This window comes from Semicossyphus pulcher, unplaced genomic scaffold, assembly GCF_022749685.1.
Source record: "Semicossyphus pulcher isolate SPU_LCO1_2020_fin unplaced genomic scaffold, fSemPul1.0.p SCAF_25, whole genome shotgun sequence".
Classification (NCBI taxonomy): Eukaryota; Metazoa; Chordata; class Actinopteri; order Labriformes; family Labridae; genus Semicossyphus; species Semicossyphus pulcher.
The window spans coordinates 2164026-2180961 of record NW_027211699.1 but is presented as its reverse complement, the minus strand read 5'-3'; the positions used below and the strand labels follow the sequence as shown (position 1 = coordinate 2180961).

Genomic DNA, 16936 nt, shown 5'->3' with positions numbered 1-16936 from the left:
GCCACCCCTGGCCACCCCTCTGAATCCGCCCATGTGGTTTAGAGGAAGGTCATGGTTTGAGTTGCACTTTAGGTTTAGGAAACATTGTGTTTTGGGTTCAAGTTACATCTTTGTTAAAGTTGGTGAACCTTTATCGTCATGATTAAAATAAACACTTCGTTATTTTGGTCACTGGTAAAGGGGGGGTATTATGCAAATTTCAAGCTTCATATTTCACCTTTTCTCACACTGGTGCTCTGTGCAGGCCTCTGCCTGAAACGACTCCATCAGCTGTCCCTTTAAGAAACCCTGCCCCTACAAGCCCACTGACAATATTCTGATTGGCCAGTGCTCTAAAGTCACAAAGTGCAGCATGTAGAAAAAACTGTGTGAGACCAGGCGGTCACAGCAGCCTGCAGACTGAGCTGAGAAGCCTGGGGATTACGCCAACATACTTTTACCTACAGATTTGAAACTTCACCCACGTTTAGTCTGGACATCCAACATTGTAACATTATATATATATGTCTTAAAATGTGAAACAGCTAAACTCCCTCCTTAAAGAAAACAACCTTGACTGTTGTTTGGAAACAGGAAGCAGCATTATTAAAATCCCACAGTTCTGTAACCGGTCGATCCGCCTTTGTTGCTCTGTAATAATGTCACTTTAATTTCTCCTTTACTCCTAATGGTCAACAATCCAACTATTTTCAGCTCTTAGAAGGCATTTTCACTTTGAAGTGAACATAAATGTTTAATTCTGTCTTCTTGTTTGGACAGTCTAGTAAGATCCACTGACCCTGCGCGCTCTCTCTCCCTGCCCCAGTGGTTACTCCTGAATAGCCTCACATGTAGGCTCCTCCAGCGTGAGAGAAATCAGGTGTGACATCTGGTAAGAAGCAGGAGTACCATCCCCCGGGGTGAAGCTTGGCTGTTGTGTGGAAAGACACCAGTTGTGACCCTGCCTCTCACCACGATGGCATTTGATTGCCCTTGATCCCCTTACTCCAGCACGCTGATACGCCGGTATGACAAGTTAAGTGAGCAGTTGATCTTAATTGGCACCTTCACACTTGGTGTGTGTATTTGTGTGTGTGGATCCACTTGAGTTTGAAGTGCCTATATGCTAATGAAAAGACCAACAGTAGGGACACATCTACTTAACAAAAACATGTTTACTTTTCATTCTTATTCTGTCTCTTGAAACAGGAAACTAAATGGCTGAACAGGTGTTCTGATACACCTTTCCTTGCTGTTAATCATTCCTTATTTGAGGAAACATTTAGACGACATGGTGTCTGTCTTTGCTCCCTTTTTTTAATCTTTTTTTCTTACCCACCAGACTCCCTTTATCTCGATTTTAGACGACATCTTACACATTCAGTCTGCGGGCTCAGTTCATCATTATAACTGTTGGAAAGATGGAGTGAATGGTGATGGGAAAATGGAGGGAAAAAAAGGAGAAAAACCTCAAGGGTCTGAAATTGCTTCCTTATTTACTCATCCACCATTTCATATTCAAAGTTTCAGTTTCAATTAATTGGATGTGTCTTCACAAACACAGACATATGCATACTTAAACAAGGATACAGGCTTTCCAGAGAGGGATTTTTATGGCTTTATATGACATAAATGTTAGAATTCAAACTCCTAAATCTAAAAGCTGAATGCAGCGTTAATTTAAAAAACAATGACGATAAATGTTCGTTAACGACCTTTTTTTCCGACAACGAGACGTTGACGAGCTAAGAATAGATTGTTGATAATAAAAACTCACGACACGTATGTTTTGTTTTTGTTAACGAGACGAGACGGGACTCAAATGTTGGTGGTGGGCTGTCAGACGTTTAAAATCCATGATATTTCCCTTTTCTAATCTGTCAAAATACAAGCATGTACACTGGCCTGTGCAGAACCCCCCTGAATCCGACCCAGCCAAACAGGTGAGATGATGTCCCAAAGCGGCAGATTGACAACAATGCACTCAAAACGAACATGTATCACAAAGGTGGTTATGAACTTTCTCTGTTAGTGCAGGCTGTCTGCTTCAGGCTCTGTGCAGGCGCGCAGAAAAAGGGGCGTTTCATGTGTCAGATTGAGAAAATCAGGGCCGATACCGATGTTTAAAACAACAATGTTGCCGATACCGATGTTTTTTCAATAACTGTACATTTTGTAATTATTAATGCCTTCGTCTGGATAAGGGGCCAAAATTTACTTTAACTTTAGCTTCTTTCTGTGGCTTTACATGCGTAACATTGCATAACAGAAGTTTCTATGCACATATAACCTCAGCTGAGGATCTGTATGACCTGTGGAGAACATCATCGGGAAAGTAATGAAAGGACTGCACTTTACAGCAGATTGAACCTGTATAAGGCTGATTGAATTAGTTTAAAGGTATAATAAGTAGGATTTTTCCTTGCATTTTGTCAACAACACATTCAAACTGGGCCCCTCCTCCTTGGCTCTTCGTCACCAGAAGCTCATTCTCACTCTCTCATGCGAGAACACTTCGGTGACCGCCGGTTTCCTTTGTGGTAGCATGCTAACTGGCGGTTGGCTCGTCCTACCCGGTTTCAGGCACCTACCTGTCCAACAGAAACTCTGCATTGCTCTTTCAGCATGTTCGCCGGTCTGAATGGGGCCCAGTTGCTAATGTGAACCACTCCCACACTCACCTACACGCTGTGATTGGCTCAGGGAACCACAAACAGCGCCCCTCCTGAAACAACCCGTGCAAAGCAAACAGAATAGATGCAGAGGGAAGGGCCTCACAAGGGTCTGCACACACACTCACCAACCCACATGTATAGAGGCCCATAAGGGATGATTTATATTATAAATTTGTAAAAGTCTATATTTTATTTTTCTAGACTTTTATAGAGAGAAAACTTTTTGACTAAAAGTAATGTCTAAATTGACTAAAACTATAATGTGTAAAAATGACTAAAATGTGACTAAAACTAATAAACAAGTTCGTTATAAGACTAAATCTAAGATAGCTGCCAAAATGAACACTGGCTGAATGTAAGTAAACTACACTTTAAGTAAAGCAGGAGGTTGAGCAGAAGATGGAACTGTCCCTTGCTGAAATGAGTCATAATAAGCGTCTGGGGTTAGACTGAAAGCAGTTTTACCCGAGGCAACATTCCTTTGCAAAACAAAGCAGCCATGATTTCAGTCTGTAATTAAAAGTGAAAATAACATTAGGAGGAGGAGGTGACCCAAGTCTGAGAAATGTCATGACACACTTTGAGCGAAGGATGAGGAACTTTTCTTTCTATCTTTATCTTCTTACTTTCCCAAACATTGTCATAGGAACCTCAAACTCGAACCTATATTTCTGTGTTTCTGCACTTTTCAGGATGTAAGAAACATTTATTTCTTCACATTTATTCCTCAGTATTTCAGAATTAACTGCCGTCCATGTAAATGTGTTGCACGCTGCTTTCAGTGTCATCATTAATAGCCAGCAGCCACTTTCACTCGAGCCTTTTCTTACAGATGGAGTATCTAGTTTTGCGTCATGCTTTGGTCTCTAAGAGCTGAAACCTGTTGCCGTGTAAAGGTATTGACTGAGCGCACACATGATGCACAGCACCCTCTGTGAGAAGCAAAGGATCAGAAGAGATTAGACAAGCGGAGGGGGGATAAAGATAGCGCTAAAGACAGGCTTTGTTTTTTTGGCCCCCTTTATGAGCCGGGGCTCCTGCTAATTACCAAGCTCTCTGGTCCTTGCTGAATGTGTTTGAAATCCACTGGATGCAGATAATTGAGCTGGAAATGTGTTACATGACAAAGTCACGCTGAAGGACAACCGCTAAAAAAAAGGGCCTGCTCTCCTCTTCACCCTCTGTTTCGTCTGTCAGGCTCACTTTTGAAATAAAGGTCCCATCAAATGATTCATTCCGCAGCGTTTGTCTTTGTTGTTTGTTGAGATTGAAGCTTAGGGGATGTTTGAGGCACCTATTGTGATAAGCTAGAGTCAAAACAGAGACAGGCTGATGGCGGATGTGTCAGACAGGCCTTGAGTTTTCTTGTTGCCCGAATAATTGCTTTTAGCCTTCAGTTTCGGGGTGTGAGCCTTTAAAGATCCCTCACACATCATCAGAGCAAAGTAGAAGAAACCCCAGGGTGAGCGTGTCTGTCAATGCGTCCCAAATTTTCCCTCAGCTCGTACTTGTAGAGTTTGTATAGCCTAAATCTCAAATTGATTTCAGTGCTTCATATAAAAATTGATTTACCGGCTGGGATACATTGATCCCGGGCAGAGACGGGCCTCCCCTGAGACTGCTGGAGTAAAGTGAAAACAAGGTGAAGAGAGACTCCCTGTCGTTAAAATTAGCATTTTAATTACAAATTGCATCACTGCACCGAGTGCGGTAACAAAAACAACTCCCTCGCCCTCAATTCACTCCTCCCTTCCGCTTCCAGCTCGGCTCGCTTCACGAGAACGAAACTTCATGCGGAGAGAAAAACAAAACGGGCGGGCTTGTACGTAAGAGCGCAGCCGGCAGCCGCGCGGATGAAGGTGAAAGACGCTTAACCTCTGCGGGTGCACAAATATTGTTCTCCCATCAGCTTAGTTCAGAGAAAAGGAAGATGTATGTTGTCAAAAGAGATTTTTGTTTTGATGTTTAGACAGACTAAGCTGTGTTTCAGCGGCTGCAGAAGAAGAGACGGAGTGAGGGAGAGAGAGCGCGCCGTGGACTGCAGCCAGTATCATTTTGTCATTTAGAAAGTACTTTGCTGTTGTTATCTTGGCTACATGGGCCCGCTGCGGTTTGATGTCTGCCTCAGAGTATATAATTTCTATTTTTTCAAGTCTCAAATTTCCTCAGTGGATTTGGCTCTCTGCGCCGTGTGTGTTTGTGCAGAAGTGTTGGTGTGCGCTGTGAGCATAGAGGGATAATTGATCACATTGGAGGAGTGTGTAAGCGCAGACTGAAAAGGCTTTAGATGTGGGACTTAAAGCTCCAGTCTGTTTTGCAAGATGGCATTATGTGTATGTGCATATACTTATAATACACATATTGCTTTATCTTAGTGTTGTGTGTGTAAACCACATGCACGCGTGACTCCACTACCGAGCAGCAGTGCAGTGCGTTGGTTACTAGAGGATTGTGTCAATCAAATGAGCTCTTCATCTATAGTGCAGGTTGCTAGATTGAATATGGAATATTGGACGTGTGCAGTAAGACTGATTTGCATGGGTCATGTGATATTGCAAAGTACAACAGACCATGCATTTACTTATCAGACATTTATTCTCAGATTGCAATTCGGTGCTTAAAATAGTAACCGTACAGACACCAGATGTTCACGACTCTGACGGTTGGTGAAGTTAATGATGTTTAGGTAAATGATGCAATGCATGTGTTGTGTTTAGATTTTAGGACGGGACCTTTACTGAGACAGCGAGTCAGACGGCAGATGGTCAGCTCTGCGGCACCAGGGCAAAGCAAAGATTTGGGAAAGATCAGAAGGGATGGAGGGATAGAGAGAGGGAGGTCAGGATGATAGCAAATGTTGACCAAACGCACTCTTCTTTGTCTGTTTCAGCCTCTGCGGAACATTTCACTAGAAGACAACTTTTTGCCACCGTACCCCATTTATTATATCAAGTGATGAATATTGATGTAGCTGTAAAAGGTTACAACACGTTAAATCACCTTCTGACGACCAGAGCCTTCCCGTACCGCTAAGCTAGTTAGCAGTTGCAAACTATTCCAAAGACAGTTGAATCTACAATCTACGTACAATTTTATACTATGTTGAAATAAGCTGAATCATTACCGCTCTTGCTGTTAGCTTTGCCGTTTACAAGCGGCTAACTTTGTGTGTCGATTGTAAAATAAAAGGCTCATTGTTACGTATTTCTGTAATGCAGCACAGTTTTAGCCATGTTACTTTCTCCTCAGCCCTCTAAATCTCAAACTTATTCCCCGTGTCCCAAAAATGTATTAATCAAATTAATATATTTAAACGTGCGATGAGTTGTTGACTTTTTGCTTGAGCTAACAGGTAAAGTCGGAGGAAAATCTTTAAAGGGGGGTATTATGCTGATTTCAGCCTCTGCCTGAAACAACTTAAGCCGCTTTCCCACTGGTCAGAAAACACACTTACACCCGTCGCTAACACCGGTTACTTTTTTTTGCATAAAGGGAAACGTTACAATCGACATTCAGATACAGGTCAATGACTCTGCAGTGGACCAGGGTAATTATCGCCTCAGCTCCGATCGGCATTGATGTGAGCACAAATCCCATGTCGACGCGCTAATCTCCGCCCCCTTTCCGGCGCGATGCTATGCTCCGTTGGTAACTTCTGCGAGTCCTTGTCATCTCAGCTACAAATCCCGCCCATCTCCGTCCGAGCAGCGCTCGAACGTCGTTCAAAATGAGTCGGCGCTGAGTTTGTTAAATAGACTAAATGAATAGATACAATGAAGACCTAACCACCGTCACAAAATGCAGCGTGTAGAAAAAACTGTGTGAAACCTAGCGTTCACAGGAGCCTGCAGACTGAGCTGAGAAGCCTGGGGATCACTCCAACATACTTTAACGTACAGATTTGAAACTTCACCCACGTTTAGTCTGGACATCCTTAAAATGTGAAACAGCATAATACCCCCTCTTTAATTGGGGTCAGCCCCATATAAGAGCTGATAGTTTTCAGTCAAACACTTTTAGTTTCCCTCTCTGCATTGAAGACATAATCCCCAATTTTTTTCGGTTTGGTTACTGCTGTCAGTCAGAGAACGAGCCACACTGTGAAGTGATCTCTTAGAAATGTAGTCCAAAGCATCAGTGCAATGACTGCTTATCTCTAAAGCTGACACCAGAATTAAGTTAATTAATATTCCCACTCATAGCAGTGATAGGTATACTTACTGCTGTGAAGTGCAATTAGGATATGAGCATTTTTAATTTGAGCTCAGCTATCTCGCTCTCCCGATGAGAGACTTCTTATAGTGTTTTTGTTATCTTAGCCACACATATTAGCACTTTTCTCCGTTTTGCATCCTCTAAAGAAGGAAATGCGATCAAACGGAGGGACTGAAGCAATAAGGAAGAAGTGCAGCTTGGGTAAAGTTGCCTAGTTTTATAGCAATCCTGAGTGGGTTTAAGAGAAAATGGGGAGTTAAGGTGACGGCTCAAAAAGGGGAGAAATAAGAAGCGAGAGTAAAAGAGACGTAAAAAGGGGGGAGGCCTTCAGTGATATAGAGAGGGATGGTGATGTTGTTTCAGTGGGGTTTGCTCCACGGTTCAGAGAGGGCCTCTGTCTCTGCCGGCGCCTCTTAATCCATCACACCTCCTGTGGCCCTGGATCCGACACACTCCAGTGTCTCGCCGACCTGCAGCCGCGTTTGTGCTCAGCCCTCGCGTGCGTGTGTGCCTGCTGCTCTCTTATCCTTTTTCCACCCTCCTTTTCTCTATTTGAGTGGGTGTCAGGGTTATCAGCAGTGCCTCTGGCAGGATGGACATGTTTTCATACATGCCCCACACCCAGCCTTGTTCGCACATGTGTGCCTGTCACTCACACCTGAGAGGAAATTCTTCTTCCTGCATATTTAGTTGAACCTGCACTGGCTTCTTGGAAACTATTTTTTCTGCCATTATTGCCTCTGCAGCAAAAGACTACTGACTGTATCTTAAAGGAGACTTTGAATCACTTCTGTCATGTGATCCCTGTGTGTGTGTGTGTGTGTGACAGGAAGTGCACCTCCAGCCAGCTGTGTATGATTTCTAGAAATGGGAGACGGCTACTTCACTTGATCAATCTTGCCGATCCCCCCCGGATGCATCTGCGCACGCTCCCTGTGAGCTTTCATCCACTTTTAATGGAATCTGACCTTATAATGAACAGGCTTCATTAACCTTCTGTCAGACTTCCACCCAGAGACGGAGGGAAGACGGAGGCTGGGGTGTTAAAAAAAGCACAGGGTTGACTCTGAGCTGCGGAGGAGTGAGCTAGCATGTGGGCGTTTGATTTACGTTCAGAGATGCGTCACGCATACGCTCAAAGCAACACTCTGCCATTTAGCCCGGGCTCTTTGGCATGTTTTCACACTTTGTAGTCTGTTCCTCTAAACTCTGCAGCCCGTCTCAGTACCTCACTGTTTCTCTCGCTGCCTATTGTCACACAAGGTGACCCTCGAAACGCTCCAGGAGCCCTGCTGAGATCGCAGCCCTTTTCTGCAGCAGCCAAATCACACAGCTCCACCCCCCGTCTACCTGGAGGTGGCAATTCAGCATCGTGCCACCCGATTTTTCCCCACCCAGCGGGACGCGGGACCTAAAGAGAGAGCAGTGGGTGGCTCTGTGTATTTGATGTTTTCCTTTTAATTTGCAAGTTAAAGGGAATTTGGATGAAGACATGTGGTGTGTGTGCTTGTAAGTGATTGTGTGCTTGCATGTAGAATGTGTTTTTGTTTTTTCGGTCGAGTTTATTATGAATTGATGTTCTCTTTTTTGAGAGTCTCAGCACTCGCTGTAATGAATTCCAGAAGGCTTTCCATCTCTCTATTCTGTCGCTCTTCACCTCCTTTTTCACAGCAGGCCTGGTCGCCTGAAGTCCCTGCCATATGGCCGTACTGAAGGAGTTTTGGGATAAACTTCATACAAATTCATTGATATGGCTGCATAGAAGGGCTTATCATCAGCATCACCAGCAGCTAGAGGACTGTGTGTGCATATTTACAATGAAAACATACTTTAAAGTGAGCTTATGTGCCTTTAGAAATAATCATTTAAAAAACTAAATCTAATTAAATTTAACTCTTCAGGGCAGAACAGTGCTTGCATTTGCCTTGGAGGAACATTTTTTAGTCTCTATTTTTAGGTAAAGTGAAACACAGAAATGTTGTTTGTGTATTTTGCTATTATGTAATAGTGACAGCTAACTAATGTCAAACTTGTTCCACAGCAGGAAATATGTTAACTACTTGGCTTTATGATCAAAGCTTCACAACAGATGTTTCGACTTCTAAAATGACTGATGAAATGAATAAGGATACTCTTACATTCAGGTTCCCCTTGAGCCATGACAGTGTGAGCCATGACCAACATGCACCATGCACCATGCACCATGCCAGGACCCTGAAATGAAGCAGTTACATGGGATTAAGCTATTATTTATCTGTTTATTATGCTGTTTCATATTTTAAGACATATATATAATGTTACAGTGTTGGATGTCCAGACTAAACGTGGCTGAAGTTTCAGATCTGTAGGTAAAAGTATGTCGGAGTAATCCCCAGGCTGCTGCAGCTCAGTCTGCAGGCTGCTGTGAACACCAGGTTTCACACTGTTTTTTCTACACGCTGCATTTTGTGACATCACAGCAGGCCTTCTGAGAGCTGGCCAATCAGAAGAAAATGGGCTTGTAGGGGCGGGGTTTCTTAAAGGGACAGAGCTGACTGAGTCGTTTCAGGCAGAGGCTGTGTGAGGGCCTGCATGGAGCACCAGTGTGAGAAGAGCTTTTTTAACTGTAAATGATGCTAAGCTACTCCACAGGTGTCACAGAGTGAAATATGAAGCTTGAAATTAGCATTATACCCCCCCTTTAAAAAATCTATAATTGAAAAATTTCCACGAGAGAATTATTAAAAAAAAACAAATAATTACAGATACATAATAAAAAACGTGCAAACATGCTAAATGTCAGGATATTACCATCCAATATTTGACACGTGTGTTGAAATAATAAAGTTTAGCATGTGACTCTCAGCTTACACTTAAATTAAATTAAATTAAAATTGATCCCACTCAGATTTAGTCTTTGTCTTCAGACGAAAATACAAATTTTTAGTCATTTTAGTTTTAGTCACATTTAAGTCATTTTTACATTTTATAGTTTTAGTCTACTTTTAGTCCTGTTTCAGTCGATAGAAAGTCATCACATTTCAGTCATTACTTTTAGTCAAAACGTTTTCTCTCTTGAGAAAATATGACCCTCTCCCCTCCAGTCTCCCACTTCTCTTTCTCACCTGTTTGCTTCAGGTAGAATTAACACTTTAACTTCAGTAGATAATCCATATAGTAAATGAATGATGAGGACGCAGCATCTAAAGATTACTTCCTCATCGCTTCTCATTTAAACAGTCTGACTGAAGCAGTCAGCTGATGATCGCTCCTTTTTGTACAGAAGAAGCATCACATGACGTATAAAACGCCCCATTTTTTCTATGAGGGCGCACAGAGCCTGAAGCAGAAAGCCTGAGTTAACAGAGAAAGTTCATAACCACCTTTGTGGCTCTCATTATCTCTAACTGGAGCTTCAGGCTTTAAAATAGAATGGATTTTAAATGTCTGACAGCCCATCACTAACATTTTAACGAAAACACATCATACGTGTTGTCTATTTTTAGCTCGTCAGTGTCTCATCTTTGTCATGGAAAAAGATCGTTGACGAACAAGATCTTGTGCCTCCTTTTTTAATTTAACCAAGACTTGTGTTTTGGTGGGTTTGATGGGCACTACATCTTTATAGGGCCTAGACTGTCGCAATGTTACAACTTCATTTAGACACTTTTGTGCAAAGCGACGGGGGCTATGGACGTCTAATCTTCACTTGCTACACTATAACTTCAGATAATATAAGGGAACAAATTAAAACCTAACATAAAGATAAGTGCCCGATAAATATTTTTGCTATTAGAATTAGCAGAGTAAAAAACAAAGCAGTTAATTCAGCATTGTTTCCACAGACAGACCAACAGGTTGTGATGGCTGGGCAGGTGTCATGTGCATCAGCAGCCATTCAGACTGTCTCGAGCACAGATGGAAAAACAAATGAACAGAAATGTGTCCTCGAGTGTAAATATGCATTGTAAGCTGCTCACATTATCAGATTTGCAGATGGAGGCAGCATATGCACAGTAATATATGCTCTCACTACGTAGCATTTACAGATGGAGTTAATATCACAGCACTGGCATTATAACACCGTGTGCCGGGTGTCATGTGTGCTGCCTGTGATGTGGTTACTGTATGTGACGGAGCGGTCGGACTCCGGACAGCTGGCCTGGCAGCCTCCACCTCTCACGCTGACGGAGGGAGGCAGATGCGGCTTCACAGCTTAGCTCTTGTTTATACAGAGGAAGTTGAATCTATCTGTCTGTTGGTTTGTCAGACTCTCCTCCCTGGCGTGTTGAGGTGTGTGACAGAGAGATGGAGAGAGATGGAGGCTGGACTGGCAGAGTGAGAGCACACTGTCTCTCTGTAATGAATATAAATGGGCTCCAGGTCTCACTCTCTGAAAACAGGCGACGGGCGGAGGGGATGTGGGATGGAGACGGCACCTCCTCCTTCCCTCCCTCTCTACCCTCTCGCTGCCTTTTACACACAGAACACACACAACATGTTTGTTACCCTTTTGATTTTGTGCTGACTGCTCCCAGTTCATTTAAAAGAGCTGTTAGTGAGACGCTGCATCATAGTGTTGGAGTAACTGTCTTTAAACATGTGTTAGCATAAAAGCTAAACTGTTTTCCTAGTTGTCAAGTTGTTGTGAGTTTAAGCCATTTGTCGACTAGTCATCCTACATTTATGACATTAATTAATGTATCTGCATGTATTTTATAGACTTAAAAATAGTTTGAGTTCAAGGAGTGAAAAAAATAGTTCTGTTAGCAAAATTGTTAACAATGTCCTAAATTACAGAGAAAAGCAAAACCGTGATAAGAAGCGCTCACACTAAGCTAGCCGTCTGTGAACAACAATGCTAACAGCTAAAGCAGTAATAATTCTGAATGTGTCGGTACAACCAGCAAAGATACTCACACTATAAACATGCATACGCATGATGGCTGCCGCCTGTCCCTGTGTCTGTTTGGGCTGTGCACGTCCTCAACAATTAAAGCTACGTGTACGCGAGCTGCAGTCTGCACATGACCGGTCAGGGCAGGGTAGAGGCAGAGGGGATGCGACAGGGTCAACACAGCAGCACGGACAACGACGACAGAGTTCTGAAGAAGAGCCGATAGATCAAGTCCGCAATTGTCTACATCTATACGATTTGTCATTGTCACTGCACAGAAACAAACAATCAAACTAAATATGTTTCTTAGAGGTTGAACTGGAAACCTACAAAACTACATGGAAACAAGTCTGGGACCGTTATGACCTGCATGGAGGAACATGTTGGAGAAACGTAGTGGGGGACGGTGCAGACGGTGTGTTCTGTCCACTGAACACACAAAAGCTGTCGCTGTTTCTGCCGTGACCTCAAAATGAACATAATTGTAACCTAACACCTCTCTGGTGTGCCTTCTAGCGGTATCCTCCAGTAACATGTGTAGTGCATAGACAAGTATGTGACAATTACGTTCATGGCGCTACAGATTGGTACCGCCTTAGCCCTCCGAACTGGTTTTTTTGGGCTGATTCAGGTAGCTTTTTCTTGGCTGGTAGCCACTAACAAGCTAGCTAGCTAACAACTAGAGTGTGGCTGTAAAAAATTGTGGTAACGTTGCATTAAACAGATGCTCCTTCACTCAGTGCTGCAAGGACAACACACACAGGAGAGACTCACTTCCTGAAACAAACGCACATTAAACCACACATACATGAAAAAACACTACAGGAGTAAAGGAAAGGAGATGCTAACCGTGCTAATGCTACAGTACACAATTGTTGTCTGAGGAAGTAACCACACAAACAAACAGACTTCCAACCAAGAATATTTAAGTAATTGATCATGTTAAAGCACAAAAATGATGTGACTTGTTAATATTTGATATTTTTCTGTTTCATATTGTAAAATCAATTTTCTCAACAGTTTAGACTGTTCGTCTCAGTTTTCTAATCTCGGCAGTTTACAGATGAAGGCTAAAACCTTCATTCTTTCAGCCAGACGTTATCATGCTCGATACAAATGCTGCATACCTTTATACAGACTGCTAAATGTGGTGATGAACAGCTGCACAATGCAATGCATTTAAAGGAGATGGCCATGCAGAGAATACTTTCTTTGTAGAGCTAACGATGCTCAAATGCTATTTAGACGTAAGGACAAATACTCTCTGCACACAACATCCTTCAGAAATTGTGTGCTTCACAATGTCGTATTCACTGCAGGGCCTTTGTGCACATGTATGCAACATGATCTGCTGCAAGAGATTCAGACTTATACTGTTCAGTACGAGTAATAATTAGCTCTCTATCCGTCTCTAAGCACCTTTACCCACCTCCTTATTTCTCTGCTTTTCATCCACCCTGCGTGGCGCCGATGGAGCAGCAACACACACTCCCTTATCTGACGCACAGGACCTCCTCTACCTCCTGACTTTGTCTTTTAATTGGCCTCAGGGTAGACAGTCTTTGTGCATCTCTTCCAAGCGTACCCTGTAATGTGACAATATTTATTTTCCCTATGCCATGTGCATTATCACCTATTAGCCATTTTTTTCGTTCACGCTGTCATCGTGTGATTGCCGTGACAAATGAACTGTCTGGAGACATTTCTTCAGAGGGAGTCCTATGATTAGCACGCATCTCCTCCATCTCTGCGAGCTGTTATTGCCGCTTTGCTCTTGATGTTTGTCATGAAAAGGAAGAGGGGGAAAAAAAAAATCATCCTGAGCTTTATTCTGGTTAAGTGTCATCTGGGTCTATTTAGAAAGCTGTGAGGCTGTTAGCAGCGCTGCCAGTGTTGTCATGTTTTCTTAAATTGAAACCCTGTGATTACTTGGCATTTCTGGTGCTCTTTAAGGGACCGGATATAAAACAGCACTTGGTAAATTGTGCTTTAAATATGCTGTGAAACAGAGCTTCAATGACGACACACATTGGTGCAGAAATCTGCGTATGCGACCCCGCTCACTCATATGGGCTATAATTAATTGCCAGGAAGTCTCAGGTAATTTAAATTGCAAATGAGTACAGCCTTGTTCTCCCAACTTTTGTGATTAATATTTTATTGTCTTAGTGAGCGAAAATGCCACCAGTGTTTTTCATCAGATACAAATAGCACAAAAGAATAAAAAGGGGGGCACCGGATTGAGGACTGAGGATCAGATGCAGGACTTATCTCTAAACGTTAATTAAGTCGCGTCTGGGTCTGTAGCGCTGTCGGGGTCTCTCCTCCTGTCTCACAGAGACACAGGTCTCTTTCCCTTCTCTCCCTCGCTCTCATTTCTTGCTCCGTCTCTCCCCGCGCTCGCTCTGATACTCCGTTTCTGCCAAGTTTTTCTCAGGTCCTGAACTTCTCTTTCAATCAGCCTCTAATTAAGCAGCAGTATTGGAAGAGTTTCTCTGGCAGGAGATCGTGGGGGGACGCTCAGGTTCAGCGAGAAAAGCAAGATCGTGAGACCTTGTGACGATTAAGGTATGAATAGAGTGGAAAGGAGCAGAAGATGAACCAGCAAAGGAATGTTCCTTTTCTTTTTCCAGCTGGATGTTTCAGGTCGAGGACTACCTGAGTAGAAAAGGACTCAAAATTAGAAAAATAATGAGGCAGGCTCTCTGTACTTTAACCAGAAAGTGAGTGGTGATGTAGCCAGCATTTCGAAATAAAGTTCCCATAAAAAAAACAACTTTGACCTTTCTTAGCTAACGCTGGTTTTTGAAAGCACCGTGTGACCTTGTGTTTGTGTGCGAGTTCAGACTGGCGGCTTGAGATGAAAGTCTTAAGTCCTGCACTTCACTTGGAGCTGCGGCGGACTGGTGCAGCCTGGCTGGAATCAGATGGCTGGCGCGGCGCTCTGCACCTCTCAAAGCAAAACAAAGAGGAAACCGCGCGCAGACAAAGGAAGGCTTCCCCCCCGTGAGGCAGAGCGTGCGCTGCCGCTGCTGCTGCTGCTGTGCTCTGAATGCTGAAGCTTCCTTTAACAAATGAATCCAGATACGTCCTTCTAACCAGGAAGTACGGCTTAATTAGGCCGACCAATTAATTAGGGATCTCTGTGACTAGCACAAATACACATCGGCACTCACACAGGGTCACAGCTTGTAATAGTAATAGGCGTCACCAGTTTAAAGTCAGTTATTATCATGACTGTGTTTTTGTGTCCCTGCAGGGTGCCCGTAGCTATCTTTGAGTCTGGAGGTCCCGTTATACAGGATCCAGTCTTAACAGAATTAAATAGATTTGTTCTTTAGCATTTTGTACATTTATTGGAGGATTAAATAAAAATGTAAACATTAAGTCTCATTACATTAAGTTTTTTTTACCCTCACCCTAAGCCGTAGCAGCGCTCCTACCCCACACTTAAATATCTGTGTATTTTCTTCAGTAAAAAAACACAGTTTATCATTGTAATGGTGGCTGCTGTCTAACTGACTCCAACCATCACCAACTGTTGCGTCAGTGTGCGCCGACAGTTGGTGATGAAGTTGTTCGAGTTTGACATCCAGTCGGGTTTGGCGGAGTCGTGGAAAGTCGGACCAATGTTCGCCTTTTCCCAACAAACCTTAACATTCTGAGTGCGTTCCCCTGACAACTAGCCCATACTTGCGTGCGGAACATCAGTACGCAAGACCTTCGTCCATGTAAAAAAAAAGCAGAAACTTAAATAAGAAAAAGTATCAACAAAAGTCTGTCCTGTCAGCTCATGTCTGGGCCATGTGGAGCTGGCAGTTGGAACATTCTGAAGACTGCAACCAGCAACTGCCAACTTCATTTGACGAACCCTCAAAGTTTGAACTACAACCTCTTGAAGCGGCTTTTACAGAAAGCTAGAAATGTTTTCTTTTGCCGAGATGATTTTTGTTATTTTTTAGGGCTTCATTTGTGGCATTCATGTAATAAAGTTGTAGAAAAACATAGAACACAAGTTTAGCATTCAGAATGACCGGTGCATTCTGGACATGATAGGTCACGGTGAGTACAATAATAATTCCAGTATAAAAACCAATATTCTCAATACCCACAGCTGAAAGTCAGTTCGCCTGTGACTACTCTCGAGAGCACATATAGATTTTACTCTGAGCAAGAAACATTATTTTAAAAACAGAAAATATCATACCAACTGTCCCTTCTAATCCAGCGAGGATCTGTGGTCTGACTGAAGCTGAAAAAAGGCTGAGAAAATGCTATGTTACTTTTCTCTGTCTCAGTGTTTTAATCACTATTTTTTTTCTCGAAAACATTTTATTGGACAAATTAACCAAGAAAAATTTTTCTCAGGCAAGTGGCCATGAAAAACAATGCAGCTCCTTCTGGCAAAAGGAGCAGGTAACTTCAAATATAAAGTTAGAGAAGCTGAGACACGGAGCACACACTATAGTAAGAGCTAAGTAGCATTTAACCACACGGCTACCAAAGATTCAAAGCCAAGTTATTTACCTGGACTTGATACCTTGTCTTGAGTACAGGTTTTGGTTACTTTCTAGACCTCTGGTAAGCAAAGTAGCATTTAATCACACTCCAGCTTCCAAATATATAAAAGCAACTCACCACAGTTAGTGCCAAACAACACAGCATGAATAATATTCCCTCTAACTCAGTGGTCGAGCCACCACATCATCCAAACCAATTTACAAATTTGCATGCAGAAAACTCTCAAACTCTGCAAGAAAATACTTCTTAAAAGCAAAAGCTGTTATGTTATGTGCAACAACAACCCAAGCTTAAAACCTTCCCACCTAACAAAACAAACCATGGAGACACAAACCAGCAGGTTTAAAAGGTGTATTCAGGAACAAACCCCCAGTATGGCACGACCTACGCAGAAACTACCCTTGGCTTAAGTTTATTGTAAGCACAATGAGATAGGCTGAGAGCACAGTATTGTCTTAGTTTTTTTTGGCTTTTTATGCCTTTTATTTAGAGAGAGGACAGTGGATAGCGCCGTAAATGGGGGAAGAGAGAGTGGGGATGAGATGCGGCAAAGGGCCGAGGGAGGGAGTTGAACCATGGGCCGCCGCATCAAGGACTATAGCCTCTGTACATGGTCGCTGATTTAACCGCTGAGCCAAACCGGCACCAGTATTGTCTTAGTTTTGACTGA

General features: G+C 42.9%; 1 protein-coding gene across 1 annotated transcript in view; it reads left to right on the top strand.

Annotated features, from left to right (window-relative positions):
- Positions 1 to 15314: 15314 nt before the first annotated feature.
- spop (speckle type BTB/POZ protein) overlaps positions 15315 to 16936 on the top strand; it is a 55190-nt gene continuing 53568 nt past the window's right edge. The window contains exon 1 of the mRNA XM_069675729.1: positions 15315 to 15365. Coding sequence (XP_069531830.1) covers positions 15315 to 15365 — 51 coding nt within the window. The remainder of the gene's footprint in view (positions 15366 to 16936) is intronic.